This window comes from Mustela putorius, unplaced genomic scaffold (assembly GCF_011764305.1).
Source record: "Mustela putorius furo isolate JIRA1106 unplaced genomic scaffold, ASM1176430v1.1 tig00003983_pilon_pilon_pilon, whole genome shotgun sequence".
Classification (NCBI taxonomy): Eukaryota; Metazoa; Chordata; class Mammalia; order Carnivora; family Mustelidae; genus Mustela; species Mustela putorius.
In genome coordinates, this window is record NW_025422123.1 from 4322968 (window position 1) to 4336412 (window position 13445).

The 13445-nt window shown below is 43.5% G+C and overlaps 1 protein-coding gene across 8 annotated transcripts in view; it reads left to right on the forward strand.

Annotated features, from left to right (window-relative positions):
• The first annotated feature begins 238 nt into the window (after positions 1-238).
• RNF8 (ring finger protein 8) overlaps positions 239-13445 on the forward strand; it is a 51822-nt gene continuing 38615 nt past the window's right edge. For 2 of the 8 annotated variants that reach the window (XM_045071167.1, XM_045071163.1), the window contains exons 1-2: positions 242-508; positions 7711-7839. In XM_045071167.1, the coding sequence (XP_044927102.1) occupies positions 398-508; positions 7711-7839 (240 nt within the window). In that variant the 5' untranslated portion in view covers positions 242-397. Of the gene's footprint in view, positions 509-7710; positions 7840-13445 lie in introns of all 8 variants that reach the window. The other 6 variants (XM_045071166.1, XM_045071164.1, XM_004740012.3 and 3 more) reach the window with 6 other exon arrangements.

Below are 13445 nucleotides of genomic sequence, written 5' to 3' on the forward strand. Positions count from 1 at the left end.
CAGACGCTTAAGGACTGAGCCACCCAGGCGCCCCGCAAAATCAAAATTCAAAAGGTGGGGGTGAGTAAGGTAAGAGAGATTCCACCTACCCGCGGCTAGGACTCGGGTGGAGGTTCTGGAGAAAAGCGGCTTCCGGACAACCCTGGTCCACCTGGGCCTAAAACACCGCACACCTGTGCCACCCTCGCCACCGCCTCCTTCGCGCAGGCGCAGTGACGCCGGTTTACTGGCGGAGCGGGCGGGGCGCGAAGCCCGAGCGGGTGTTCACATCGATCGCGAGCGCGTAGCGATTGCTTCTGTCTGTTTAGGTATGGCGCCGGCGACAAGCCTGAGAGGCGGCGGGAACCCGGGCGGGGGTCTCGCTCTGTGCTGACGGCGACCCAGGGCTGAGTGGGCTATGGAGGAGCCCGGCTCGTTGGTCATGGGAGACCGCGCCGGTGGCCGAAGCTGGTGCTTGCGGCGGGTAGGGATGAACGCCGAATGGCTGCTGCTGGAGGACGGAAACGAGGTGAGGGGGAGGAGTCCTTGGGCAGGAGGAGGGGGTTGGAGGAAGCAGGGCCGGGAGGTAGTCAGGGGGCGTCCGGGCGGGAGGGATGAATGGAAGAGAGGAGGTGGGAGCCGGCGGGAGGGGAGAGATGTGAAGAGGGGTTCCTGAGGGAGAGGAGGAAGGGGTTCTGGTGCGAGCGGTTGGGGGGGGTCGAGGTGCTAAGTGTTTGAAGGGGGGACGTGGGGACTGCTCGGGAGGAAAGATGGCCCCTCTGAGAGAGGCCTGGGCCTGCCGTGCGAGTTCGGGCGGGAGTCAGGGTTGCGGGAAGGAGCTGTTGGAGGGGCTGGGCGAGGGGTGGGCGTGGAAGATGTGCGGACCTGCTGGCGTTTGGAGGGGAAGGAGACGACTGGGTTGGAGAGGGGACTGAGACAGCCCCTGTTTGGATCGGACGGAGCCCTGTGGTGTCCGGCTCTGACGGCGGAGCTGCTCCAACTTCCACACGGAATCCCGAAGCGCCCGGTGTCCGGGGTGGGGGGTGGGAGCGGAAAAGCATGAACTTTCTAGAGTTTCTTTTGAGAAAGACTGTGAGGTTAGGCCATGTCCTTCTAAAAGCCGTAAATATTAATGTAAAAATGTCTTCCTTTAAAACTCTTGAAAATTGACGCTTTGGGAGGGTCCATTTTTATCCTGTGAGTCTTGGTACCGGCCGAGTGGCACCCCCTGAGGTGGGTTGGGGGTAGGGATTCAGAAATACTAGAGCTGCCTTCTCCAGAGGTCGCTTGTAATGTTTTCTAATGCATGAATGCAAAAAAGGAAAAAGAGGAAGGGTGAGGCACGGTTCCAGTTGGAGGCCGCTGGTGTGGTGCTTTAGAGAGAGTGATAGAAGAGGGAGCAGAGCGAGTTGGAGTGCTGTCAGCTCTGGAAGGAGAGCCGGATGGACCAGGGACCAGCTTGTGGTGGTGACTGGGAACCACTTGGGTTTTGGAAATAGTTTGTATGAAAAATAAAGTAGTCTTTTGATTATTATATATGTTTAATTATATGTTTTTTCTATAAGCTACGTAGTCTCAGTTCAGTCTCCCAGATATTTATTATTTATGCTTTTTGGTGTATTATGAGAGGGACAAATAATAGCGACTTTGCCCTGAGAGAGTTTATTGCTTGGATGGGGAAGACAGTTTTATACAGTGAAACGATCTGAGAGAGCCATGCAGGCTGTACAGTAAGTGCCAAGACATGTATTATTTAGTACTGTCCTAGAACAGTAGTTCCCCAAGTCAGAGATGGTAGTCCGGTCCAGCCTTAACTGCTAGATTAGGAAGTTTTAAATGGTTCCTTGGCTGCTGTGATTTGAAGAACAGCAGGAAGACACCTCTTCCCCCAAATCTCTCTTCTATCCAGGTATCAGTGCCTGGAGTCCAGATTAGGCACAAATTCTTTTCTTTCTTTTTTTTTTTTTTTTAAGATTTTTTTTTTTTAAGATTTTATTTTATTTATTTGACAGAGAGAGATCACAAGTAGGCAGAGAGGCAGAGAGAGAAAGGAGGAAGCAGGCTCCCCGCTGAGCAGAGAGCCCGATGCGGGACTCAATCCCAGGACCCTGAGATCATGACCTGAGCCGAAGGCAGCAGCTTAACCCACTGAGCCACCCAGGCGCCCCCTTTTTTAAGATTTTATTTATTTATTTTAGAAAAAGAGACTGAGAGCCCATTGGAGAGAGGGCAGAAGAAGAGAATCTGAAGCAGACTCCCTGCTGAGTGCAGACTTGACATGGGGCTCTATCCCACTTCACAGGACTCAATTCCACAATCCCAAGATCCTAACATGAGCCAAAACTGACAGCTCGATGCTCAACCAACTGAGCTACCCAGGCACCTCTCAGCACACATTCTTTTAGCTTGAACATTGACCTTTCCCTGCCTGGCTTTTTCCAAAAGCATTTACCTTTGGGAAGCTTAACAAATGAAGATATTTACACCTAAATATTAGTAGCTATTCCCTATTTTGTATTGGGTTTGGGCTTTTGTAAGTATTACTTAATCTGAGCCCTGCAAGTGTCCCACACTCACACACAGCCCTATAAAGTACTTAGTCAGTTGTGAACATTCTTTCATATTCAGTTGATGTGGCCTAATTCATTACTTCTGAATAGCTTGATAGCACTGGGAGTGGAAATAGGAGTTGGGGGCAAAAAGAATTAAAGCCCCTGTAGCAAAAGTAAGAGGAATTGTAAAGTGTTCCTACATGTATTTTAAACCTTTGGATAATTTTGTGTCGAGCCACCTCTGTGGGGAGAGACACATCCAAACCAAAGTGAATGATAAAGACATAGTAGGAAGACTGGCTTGCCTGGGGTGCAGTTTAAGAGACCTGCCAGGCTTGGGTGTCTGCAGGGTTGGTTTTAGGAAGTAGTTGGAGCATAGCCTGCAGTGTGTATGAAGAGAGGTCTGAATTAAGACAAGAGATGAAGTCTAACTTATTTTAGTGGGCCCGAAACCATAGCACAAGGTGGTGTGCACAAGATTTAGGAGGTGTACTTATATGATTTAGTTATAGCAGCAGAATCAGTTTCCTGCCTTTCCAGTACCCCTCAAAGTCTCCTATTTCCCAGATAAAAGAATAAAACAACGTTCTTCTCATTTCACTGGTGGGAATACAGCAGTAAATTGTCTGTCTGAATGGGTGTACTCAAACTTCCTTTTTCCCCCCCAAAGAGGCCTTTCGTTTGCCTTTTTTTGTTTTTGTTTTTGTTTTTGTTTAAGTAATCTCTGCTCCCAAAGTAGGGCTCAAACTCAGGACCCTGAGATCAAGAGCTGCTTGCTCCACCAACTGAGCCAACCAGCCACCCCTGTCCTTAAACTTCTTGAACCAATCCAGAGAGTTTGGGGGAAAAACAAATTAGGTAGAGATGTATTGTGAATTATCTAGGTCTTACAGGTATCTAGGTCTTTGGGAAGAACCATATTATTCTTGTTTTTCTCTTTTTCTTTTTTTGTATTTGGTTTTCATGAAGCTTTTTTGCCCTAAGGTCTTGGAAAAGGGAAAGGATGGTTCTAGAGTATTTGCTGGCCATCTGGGAAAGAATAGGAATCATGCCCAGGAGAAATGAGCTAGCAACCAAGAAGGGTAAGAACAATGGCTTGCAAAACCGTTGTAAATAGGAACAGCCCCCAACACTTGCATAGGTGGTTTGTTGGCACTCAGTTCCCATGGGAAATTTACTTTTATGTGCAAATAATGCTGAAATATCTGGATAAGCACACCACAGACTCTAACCTTGGTGTACCTAGGTAAATTGTAGGACCAGACTATAAAGGGAACGACAAAAAAGAGTGGTTCCTTACTTCCCTGGATTCAGAGTCTGTAGGAGACTATTTCAGAAAAAGGCACTCATCTCCCTTTTCTGCAATACTTTATCCAGACAGCTCTCAATGGCAACCTGGCTGTCTCCTCTCAAGTATTAAAATGGCCTGTGGAGTACTTCCTTTATTAGAAATAAAGCTACCAGGGTACCTGGGTGACTCAGTTGGTTAGGCAGGTGAGTCTTGATTTCAGCTCAGGGTCATGAGATCAAGCCCCATTATAGGCTCCATGCTCAGCGGTCTTTCAAATTAAAAAAAAAAAGAAAGAAAGAAAGCTACCTACATGGAAATTCTTAACTGTTCCAGGATGACAGATAAACCCTTAAACATTTCATCTCTAAAAAATTTTATAAATAAATAAGTGATTTTAAGTGGGCTCCATGCCTCTCCTGGGGCTTGACCTCATGACCCTGAGATCAAGAGGTGTATGTTCTACTGGCTGAGCCAGCCAGGTGCCCCTAAACATTCCTTTTTTTTTTTTTTTTTTAAGATTTTATTTATTTGACAGAGAGACCACAAGTAGGCAGTGAGGCAGGCAGAGAGATGGGGGGGGGAGCAGGCTCCCTGCTGACCAGAGAGCCCGATGCTGGGCTTAATCCTAAGACCCTGAGATCATGACCTGAGTGGAAGGCAGAGGCTTCACCACTGAGCCACCCAGGCGCCCCTAAACATTTCATTTTTATCCTTTATTTTTTAAAATATTGTATTTATTTATTAGAGAGAGACAGGGTGAGAAAGGGAGCACAAGCAGGGGGGGCAGCAGGCAGAGGGAGAGGGAGAAGCAGGCTCCCTGCTGAGCAGGGAGCCAGATGTGGGGCTCAGTCCCAGCCCTGAGCTGAAGGCAGATGCTGAACGACTGAGCCACCCAGGCTCCATATGTATCTCTTAAATAAATAAATAAATAAATAAATAAATAAATAAATAAATAGACTTATCCTTTAAATTTATATATATGTAATTAAATATCCTTTAAATATATAATATAGATATATTCAGGAGAAGTTGGATAGTAAATGGCATTTCTGGCAAACTGTTCAAAGAACTGAAGAACTGGGATGCCTGGGTGGCTCAGTTTGTTGAGCAGCTGCCCTTGGCTTGGGTCGTGATCCCAGGGTCCTGGGATTGAGTCCCACATCTGGCTCCTGGCTCAGCAGGGAGCCTGCTTCTCCCTCCCACTCTTCCTGCTGCTCTGCCTGCTTTTACTCTCCCTCTATTAAATGAATAAATAAAATCTTAAAAAAAAAAAAAAGAACTGAAGAACTTAAGTCAAATTGTAAGAGTTCCTGGCTGCTGCACTATAGTTTCCAGTGATAATAACCCAGTTTCCAACTTCTGACCTGAAAAGTGCTCATCCTTGAATCTGGGAGGACTCTCAGAAGCTCTTTATTCCTTTATTCACTCACACATATTTACTAAGCACTGTCCCAGGTACAGAAATACAGTGGTACACAAGATAGATAAGGTCCCTGCTTATGAAATTTATGTTTTAGTAAGGGGTAGGGAGTAGGTAAAGGAAACAAGATAATTTTGGATTGTGGTAAGTGCATACTAACAAAATGAAGGAATGCAGTGGTGGGGGAGGGAGCAGGCAACAACTTTAGGGTAATCAGGGTAGGCCCTTGAGGTGTTGAAACTTGAAAGATGAGAAGGCATCCCTACAGATGTCTCAGAAGAGTGTTCTAAGTAGAGGGGACTGGAGGAAAGACCTTCAGGTAGTGGTGTTTCTGACTGTAATATGAGATAAGACTAAAGAGCCGTAGGGGTTGGGACATTCAGGCCTTACAGGCTATGGAAGGAAGTTTGGATCATTAATGTAGTTTGGAAAGAAGGGAAATGGTCTGTTTTAAAGATTTTGCATTACCACTCCAGCTGCTGTGTGGAGAATGAAGTTGGTCGGAGTAAGGGAATGCAGGGCAAGAGTAAAAACAGCTGGAGGAGGTCAGGTTGTTTGGACTAAGGTATTGGCCATAGAGATAGAGAGAAGTGAACAGGTTTGGGTTATATTTGAATTACAACCAGTAGAATTTGCTGATGATTTGAATGTGAGGAGGTGGGACAGAAAAATCAAAGATGGCTCCTGGGTTTTGGGCTAAGCAGTTGCTAGTGTCAGTTACTGTGATGGCAGTTTTAGGGGAAGCATTGACTGGGGGCAAGGAGAGTCATGATGGTCTTTGAGGAACTGAGGAGGACTGGCATGATTCTGAAAGATTTTCAAAAAGAACAAAATGGGTAACTTTTAGAAAACCACAGGCCATTTGGCTTACTGTTCTTAGCTAAGGTTGTGGTATGGGTCATTATAGAGGTGGCTTGTACACCAAAAAGAAGCAGCAGGGGATTCTAAGATCTAAATCTCAGGGGAATTTCATTTTCTTCCTTGACAGGGTTATTATAAACTAGACTGGTCCATCAGAAAAGTGTGACAGATAAGAACTGAGGCTTCTTTGCAACCTTTTTCCAAGGCTCTCATGCTGTTCTCATGGATAAGATAGAAAATATGGACTTGATCCAAAGACTTTTGGTTGAATTACAACTGGTTAAAAGTGTACCCAGATAGTGTAGTGGAATGTTTACTAGGCTTCCCTGGGAGCTTTGCCTTTGGCTACCTCCTGTTTCAATCTTTATATCTGTGTCTTAAATGAATGTTTAGAAGGCCTCATATCAATATGGTGGATGAGTCAAAGCTGGAAGGGATATTGAGTATGTCTGATGGCAGATTAAAAATTCAGAAAGGTCTTGACAAGCTCATGCGATAGGCTGAACTAACAAGATGAAATTTAATAGGAATCAATGTAAGGTCCTGCACTCGAATCCAAATGTACCAACTAGTCAAGTATAGGACAGAAGAGACATGACTTAGCATAGCAATTCTTGGAGGAAGGTTAGACCAAGAAATTTAATCATTCCTAAGCCTGAGGATACATTGGCAGCATGATAGATCTGCTGTGAAAGCTAATGCAATTTATATGCCCCAGTGATGATATCTAGAACTGGGAAAGTGATGCTTGAATTTGACTGTGTTATAAAAATTATTTTTTTAAAATGTGATATCTAGGAATAAAAATAAACCAGGAGCCCCTTAACAGATGTATTAAGCTAGCAAAGGGATGCGAACCTATGTCATGGGAGTTAAGTTTGAAGTAACTGGGAACATAGGGCCAAGAAAAGAGAAGACTAGGTGGATACTATATAGCTGTCAAGTGGAAGGGGTATTGGAGATTTTTTCATGGTGTTCAGGGGAGAGCCAGAACCAACGGATGGAATTTATAGGAAGAAAGATGCCAAATCAAGGCCATTGAAAAACTGGAAGGACTGTCTTGTATAGAGGCTGTAGTTCTTGGCAGCATTTAAGACTAGTTGATGGGGTATGTGGAAAGGATTCCTCCATCTCATGATGAAAACTCAGGGTCGTCCCAATCCTGACATTCCATGACTAACTTCACTCAGCTGTCTCTTATTGTCAGAACTTCTTGCCTTTTTCTACCTGGTGGCTCCTGTGGTATCAGAAGGAGATAGCTGATACGCAGTATGGGTTTTATGAGGGTCTGGTTTCATAAGTCGGGATGTGTGAATATTGCTTCTTTTTTTTTTTTTTTTAAGATTTTACTTATTTATTTGACAGACAGAGATTACAAGTAGACAGAGAGGCAGTCAGAGAGAGGAAGGGAAGCAGGCTCCCTGCTGAGCAGAGACCCCGATGTGGGGCTGGATCCCAGGACCCTGGGATCATGACCTCAGCTGAAGGCAGAGGCTTTAACCCACTGAGCCACCCAGGTGCCCCTGAGTATTGCTTCTTGACAAGATTGTAAAGGACCTCCCTTTCAGCAAAATGACTGATTGTCTCTTACGTTGTTGTCTTCCTAGGTGACGATAGGGCGAGGATTTGGTGTCACATACCAGCTGGTATCAAAAATCTGCCCTCTGATGATTTCCCGAAACCACTGTGTTTTGAAGCAGAATGTCGAGGGCCAGTGGACAATTATGGACAATAAGGTACAGGAATCTACAGATGCCTAATGACTTTTACTAAATTTTTGTTTATTTTTAAATCACCTTTTTTTTTTTTGCATAGGTAATACAGAATATAAAATTAAAAGGTTCAAAAGTAAGTCTTCTCCCCTAGCCACCCAGTTGTCTTCCCCACAACCATTTCTGTATGCTGCTGCCAGAGATTAGGTTATACCAAAATAATTTCTAATGACATGAACAAAAGTTCATTGCTTTGAAGGAAACTCTTGAATTGGGGCAGTAGGTCCTGCTCCAGAAACTAGACTAAGTTACTGGAGGAATTGGCCTTTGTGAGTCACAGGTACAGAGACCTTGGGAAAAATCTGATGCATATTCTGGAGTACGCATATAGTTTAGAGCGCTGGGAGGAGGAAGGAGCTGAGCTGACTGCACTTAGCTCCTTCCATTCCTAGTACCTTTCTATCAGAGCAAAACTCCCACCCCCTCTTAAGTCCATTTTATATATTCATGTCTTGAGGAAGACTTCCTTTGAATACAGGACTTTCCTGCTTTAAACAGATTTGAAAAGCACTGGTCTGGTGTGAATACTAAGGGAAGTGAAATAGTGTGTAAAGCCCAGCAATTAGGAAGCACCTAAAGTGCAGATACACAAGCACACCCATGGGTACTGTGGAAATAGAGACTGTGTGCTGAAATTCGAATGTTGACAGCTAAGTCATTAGGAAGTAGGAAATGTCTTCAGACACCATCTTACTCTGCTCTGGTGGGAAGGGTTGTACAGGTTTCTGTTAGAAGGAAAGGTAGTAAACGGTCTGAGACCAGTTCTGAGGTGTGTGTGGTGGGTGGGTGCAGGGGTTACCCTTACACCGCCAAACAACGCTTGAGGCTCCAGCTGAGTGTCCTGCTATTCATCTTCTGGTAGCGTCGGATTCCACAGGTTAGCACCTATGCTTCTGACTAACAGCTGTAGATTAGAGGCTCCAGGTATGCCAGTCACAAGTCCAAGTTGTTTACTTGTACTTCTAACCAACTGGAAACAGTTGGTTCTAATGACCTCCTCCCCCTTTGGATTTGATTAATTAGCTAGAGTGGCTCACAGAACTCAGGGAGACATTTGTTTATGTTTACCAGTTTATTATGAAAGGCTAGGAACAAAGGATACAGATGAACATCCAGGCAGAAGAGATGTGTAGAGCAAGGTATTTGGGAAAGGGCATAGAGCTTTCATGTCCTGTCTGGGTGTGCCATTCCCTCAATACCTCCATGTAGTCACCAATCCAGAAGCTCTCTGAACCCATCCTTTTGGGTTTCTATGGAGGCTCTATTACATAGCACAGAGTTGATTAAATCTTTGGGCATTGGTGATCAATTCAATGTCCAGCCCCTCTCTCCTCCCAGAAGGTTGAGGGGTGGGACTGAAGTTTCAACCTTCTAATGATAGGTTTGCTTCCCTTAGCAAATAGACCCTACCATTAACGTAACCTGGGGCTGGACCAGGGTTGCCTCATTAACATACTAACAGACAACTTTCTGTCTCACTACTTAGGAAATTCTAAGAGTTTTTAGTAGCTCTGTGCTAGAAACTGGGATAAAGACCAAATATGTATTTCTTATTATAATTCACAATATCACAGGTACCCCGCAGGCCTGCCTCATTTTGCATTCTTAAAACTGCTAGATTTAAGCTGTTGAGAAACTACCTTCCTGACTAGGATGAAGTTAAGTTGGCACTATGTTGAAGGAGAGGGTCTGAGTGCTAAGTAAATTGGTTTGGCACTCTTGGCAAGTCATTAGGAGTAGAATGGGAATCTGTGTGCTGTAAAGAGGGCCTCAGAGATGATCAAGTTTAACCTCTTCTGGGAACAGAGGAATCAGAGACCCAGAGAGAGAAATTGACTTGCCCAGGCCTTCTGACTGGTTGAGTGAGTGCATGAGCCAGGGCTCCAACTCAAATAAGTCTCTGCTATGTCCTATTGTCAAACACCTATGAAGTACATTAATTTGCTCTATAGTTTTGCCCTGCTTTTGGAAAGTTCACATTACCTATCCTACATTTTGCTTTTACAAAAGACCTGCATTGGTGCCTGTATTTGCTAATGAAAAGAAATCAGAAGAGGATTTTCATTTTTACAAAAAAAAAAAAAAAAGGCAAAAATAGTATTTACCATTTGTTTTGCAGTGAGCTGTGATAGAGGCAGCACACACCAGAGCCTTGAGAGTGGCCCTGCTAAGCTCTTTCCCAGGGAACTACAGTCAGCATCTCAGCGTCAAGGTGCCATAGCTTTGAACTGTGTCCGTGAGCATCTGTACTTTAATCTCGATTTATTTTGTGCATCCATTAGCAGGTGATGTCCTAAGGTAGCAGAAAAGCCTATGAGAGGTTATATTTTGAGTTTGGGAACAATAAAAAATTTTCCATATAAGTTAATGATAATTGCTTTGCTTTACACCATTGGGTTATGAAGAAAGGAGACATGGGAACACTCTACTTTTGAACATCAGGGGAAACCTGTACCAGTTGTAGGATTAAGAAAAAATTAATGATGCATATCTAAGTCATAGATGCCAGGTTTTAAAGGCCCTGCAATAGCTTATATCAGATCACCTTAGGAAAAGGTGCTTTCCTTATCAGAATTGGCTGTCTGAGAAATGGGGTTGTAGTATTAGAAAGGTGAGTTCTCTCATGCTTCTGTCCTTGTTATATGCAGTATGGATGTGTTCCATTTATGGGATAGTGGATTTTGAGAGGTTGGGAAGCCACCAGCTGACTGATTTTAGTGTTCCTTGAACATCAGCCTCAGGGACACAGAGACAGCCCACTCCAGCCACAGATCATGACTGCTTCTGGGCTGCTTTCCAGCATTTGCCATGTACCTTTTCTTCTAGGGCTGTTGTTACCATGAGACTCCTCTTTTAGGGTTCAGACAGATAATGCAGAGCAGAGGCAGGCTCCTGATTCTTCCAAGTCTTTGTTGGCTTAAGCCTCTTAGCTTTGATTCCATTTGTGAGGTAACTGATTTTTAAGAGAAGCTGTGACTCGAGTGTTTGATGGAGCAACTGTTCTTACAGGTAAAAGCACCCCGCCGCCCCTGCCTTTTTTTTTCCTTAACAGATGCTCCTTTACTTGTGACTTCTTTCTGGCATGATGCCTTGGTAGTCCTCTTCTTCTGATGAAGGATTTGAATTTCAGGTGCAGGACATTATTGTTATGGTCATATTTGAAGTCACTTGCCAAGTCTTTTCAAGAGGTAGAGATTTCTAGTAATTCAAAACTCAGAACTACATTCTCTCTTCATTAAGTGCTATCTCTTATATGCTGGAATGGCCAGAAAGTGAAAGCTTAAGTACAGATCCAAAAATTGCAACAAATGCAATTTTAGTTTAAATTGGCTTAAAAAAAATAAACCTTGGAGGACTGCTGACTCTGCACACACAGAATGTTGTAGTTGTGTACATTTCAGTTGAAAAGCTCTTCAGATAGCTCATCTTATATATTAATATCAAGCTCTTTCAGAAAATTGGTTGTTTCAGAGTCAGTCTGAAATGCCTGGATGGGTTTGCTTGCCTTCAGTCCTCCAGACTTAGGCGTGCTGTTTGAACGTTTCTCATTCTTCTCCTCCTCTCATGTTGTTGTTCGTCTGCTCCCTGGTGATTCCTACCTTCATGCTTCTAAAGGCTCTGGCATTTAATGTCTCTGGTGAATTTGATTGTCTGTGAACAAACCTTCTTGCTTGGGACTGTTCAGCTTCTGGTCTTCCAGCAGCTAGAACAGTGGCTCTCAAACCCATTTCCAGTTTTTGGGCTTACCTAGGGTTCTTTTAAAAAAATTCTGCTTTATCACATTAAAATTAAGAACTTCCATTCATCAAAAGACACCATTCAGAGTGGGAAGGCAGACTCAGAGTGGAAGAAGAAATTTGCTACACACATAACCAGTGAAGCATTTATGTTTGAATAGTACAGAACTCCAAATCAATAAGAAAAAAAAGATAACCCAGTTTTAAAAATGGGCAAGAGTCAGGCACTTTACAAAAGATTATATCCAAATGCTCAATATCCTTGAGAAGTTGTTCAACCTCATTAGTGATCAGGGAAATGCAAATTAAAACCACAATGGAATACGATTATATACCCGCCAGAGTGGCTAAAATTAAATACCAACAGTCACAGGCATTAGCAAGGATAGAGGGCAGATAGTCTTTTGGTAGAAGTATAAATTGGTACAACAATTTTTGAAAATTATTTGGCATTATTTATTACAGTTGCACATATATATACACCTTCTGACAATATTTTCACTACCAAGGAAACAACCCAGGTATTCATCAAGAGTGGATACAGTTTTACAGTGAAACATTAGAATGTGAATGAACTCCTGTATCCAGTGGCATGGATTAATTTCACAAACAAGATTGAGTGAAAGAAGACAAACACTAAAGAATATGTATTATATGATGCCATTTATATAATTGTCCAGACTAGGCAAAATTAATGTGTGATGTTAAGCCAGACTAGTAGTCCCCCTATGGGGGGGGAGGGGCTTAGTGACTAGAGGGAAGCAGGCCTTAAGGGGTGGAGGGGTGGTCTGGATGCTGAGAATGTGGAATTTTTTTTAAACCTTGTAGTTACACGGAGATGTTCACTTTGTGATTATTCATCTAATTGTACATTTATGATTTGTACACTTTTACGTTTGTATATTATGCTTTAGTATAGAATTTCTAATACTGGGACGCCTGAGTGGCTCAGTTGGTTAAATGTCTGCCTTCAGCTCAGGTCATGATCTCAGGGTCCTGGGATGGAGCTCTGTGTTGGGCTCCCTGCTCAGCAGCGATTCTGCTTCTCCCTTCCCTACCTGCTTATGTGCTCTCTCTCGCTATTTCTGTCTCTCTCTCTCAGATAAATAAATAAAATCTTAAAAAAAAAAAAAAAAAGAAAGGCTTGAACACAGTTTGATTTATTTAAATCAGTGCATTTAAGATCATATCCTGGGCAGTACTCAATTGTTCTTGTACAGTCATGGTATTTTCAACCTTTTCTATGTGGCCTTATGAACAGACCTGACTCAGGGCTGTGGTCCAAAGTATACCACTAGGTGTCACCAAGGAGTGGTGAACGGATAAACAGAGGGATTCAAGGGTACAATAGGATGGTAAAATATCGAGAGTTTATTTTCTGGGTATAAAGGGCTCTGAAAGGAGACAGGTTACTGCAGAGGATCTAGTAGACGGTTTGCAATATGTCTTGAAAGTCTGCCCCAATTTTTTAGGGGTTCCTTATTTGCTCCAGACTTAGGCTGCTTCTGTAACCTTCTTTTATTTAACCTTCTCTTTGTCTTTGAGATTTTTCTTAAATATCTGTACCTTGGCAGTAGGTAGCCTCCTGTGTCATATTCCTTTCCCTGAGGACTTTTTCATGTGTATAATCTGTAATCGACTGTTATGCTATAGAACTGTTCTCAAACAGGTTCTTTTGGCTTCCCTCCCCCTTCTTTTATCCCCCCCACCTCCCGCCTGTGTTGTTTCAGAAGTCAGCAGAACTGATCACTCTCATAATTTCTCAGGCTGAATATGAATAGAGAGGTTAGGAGAAGGTTGGCCAAGTAAGCCAGGTTAGGCCCAAGGCAGTGA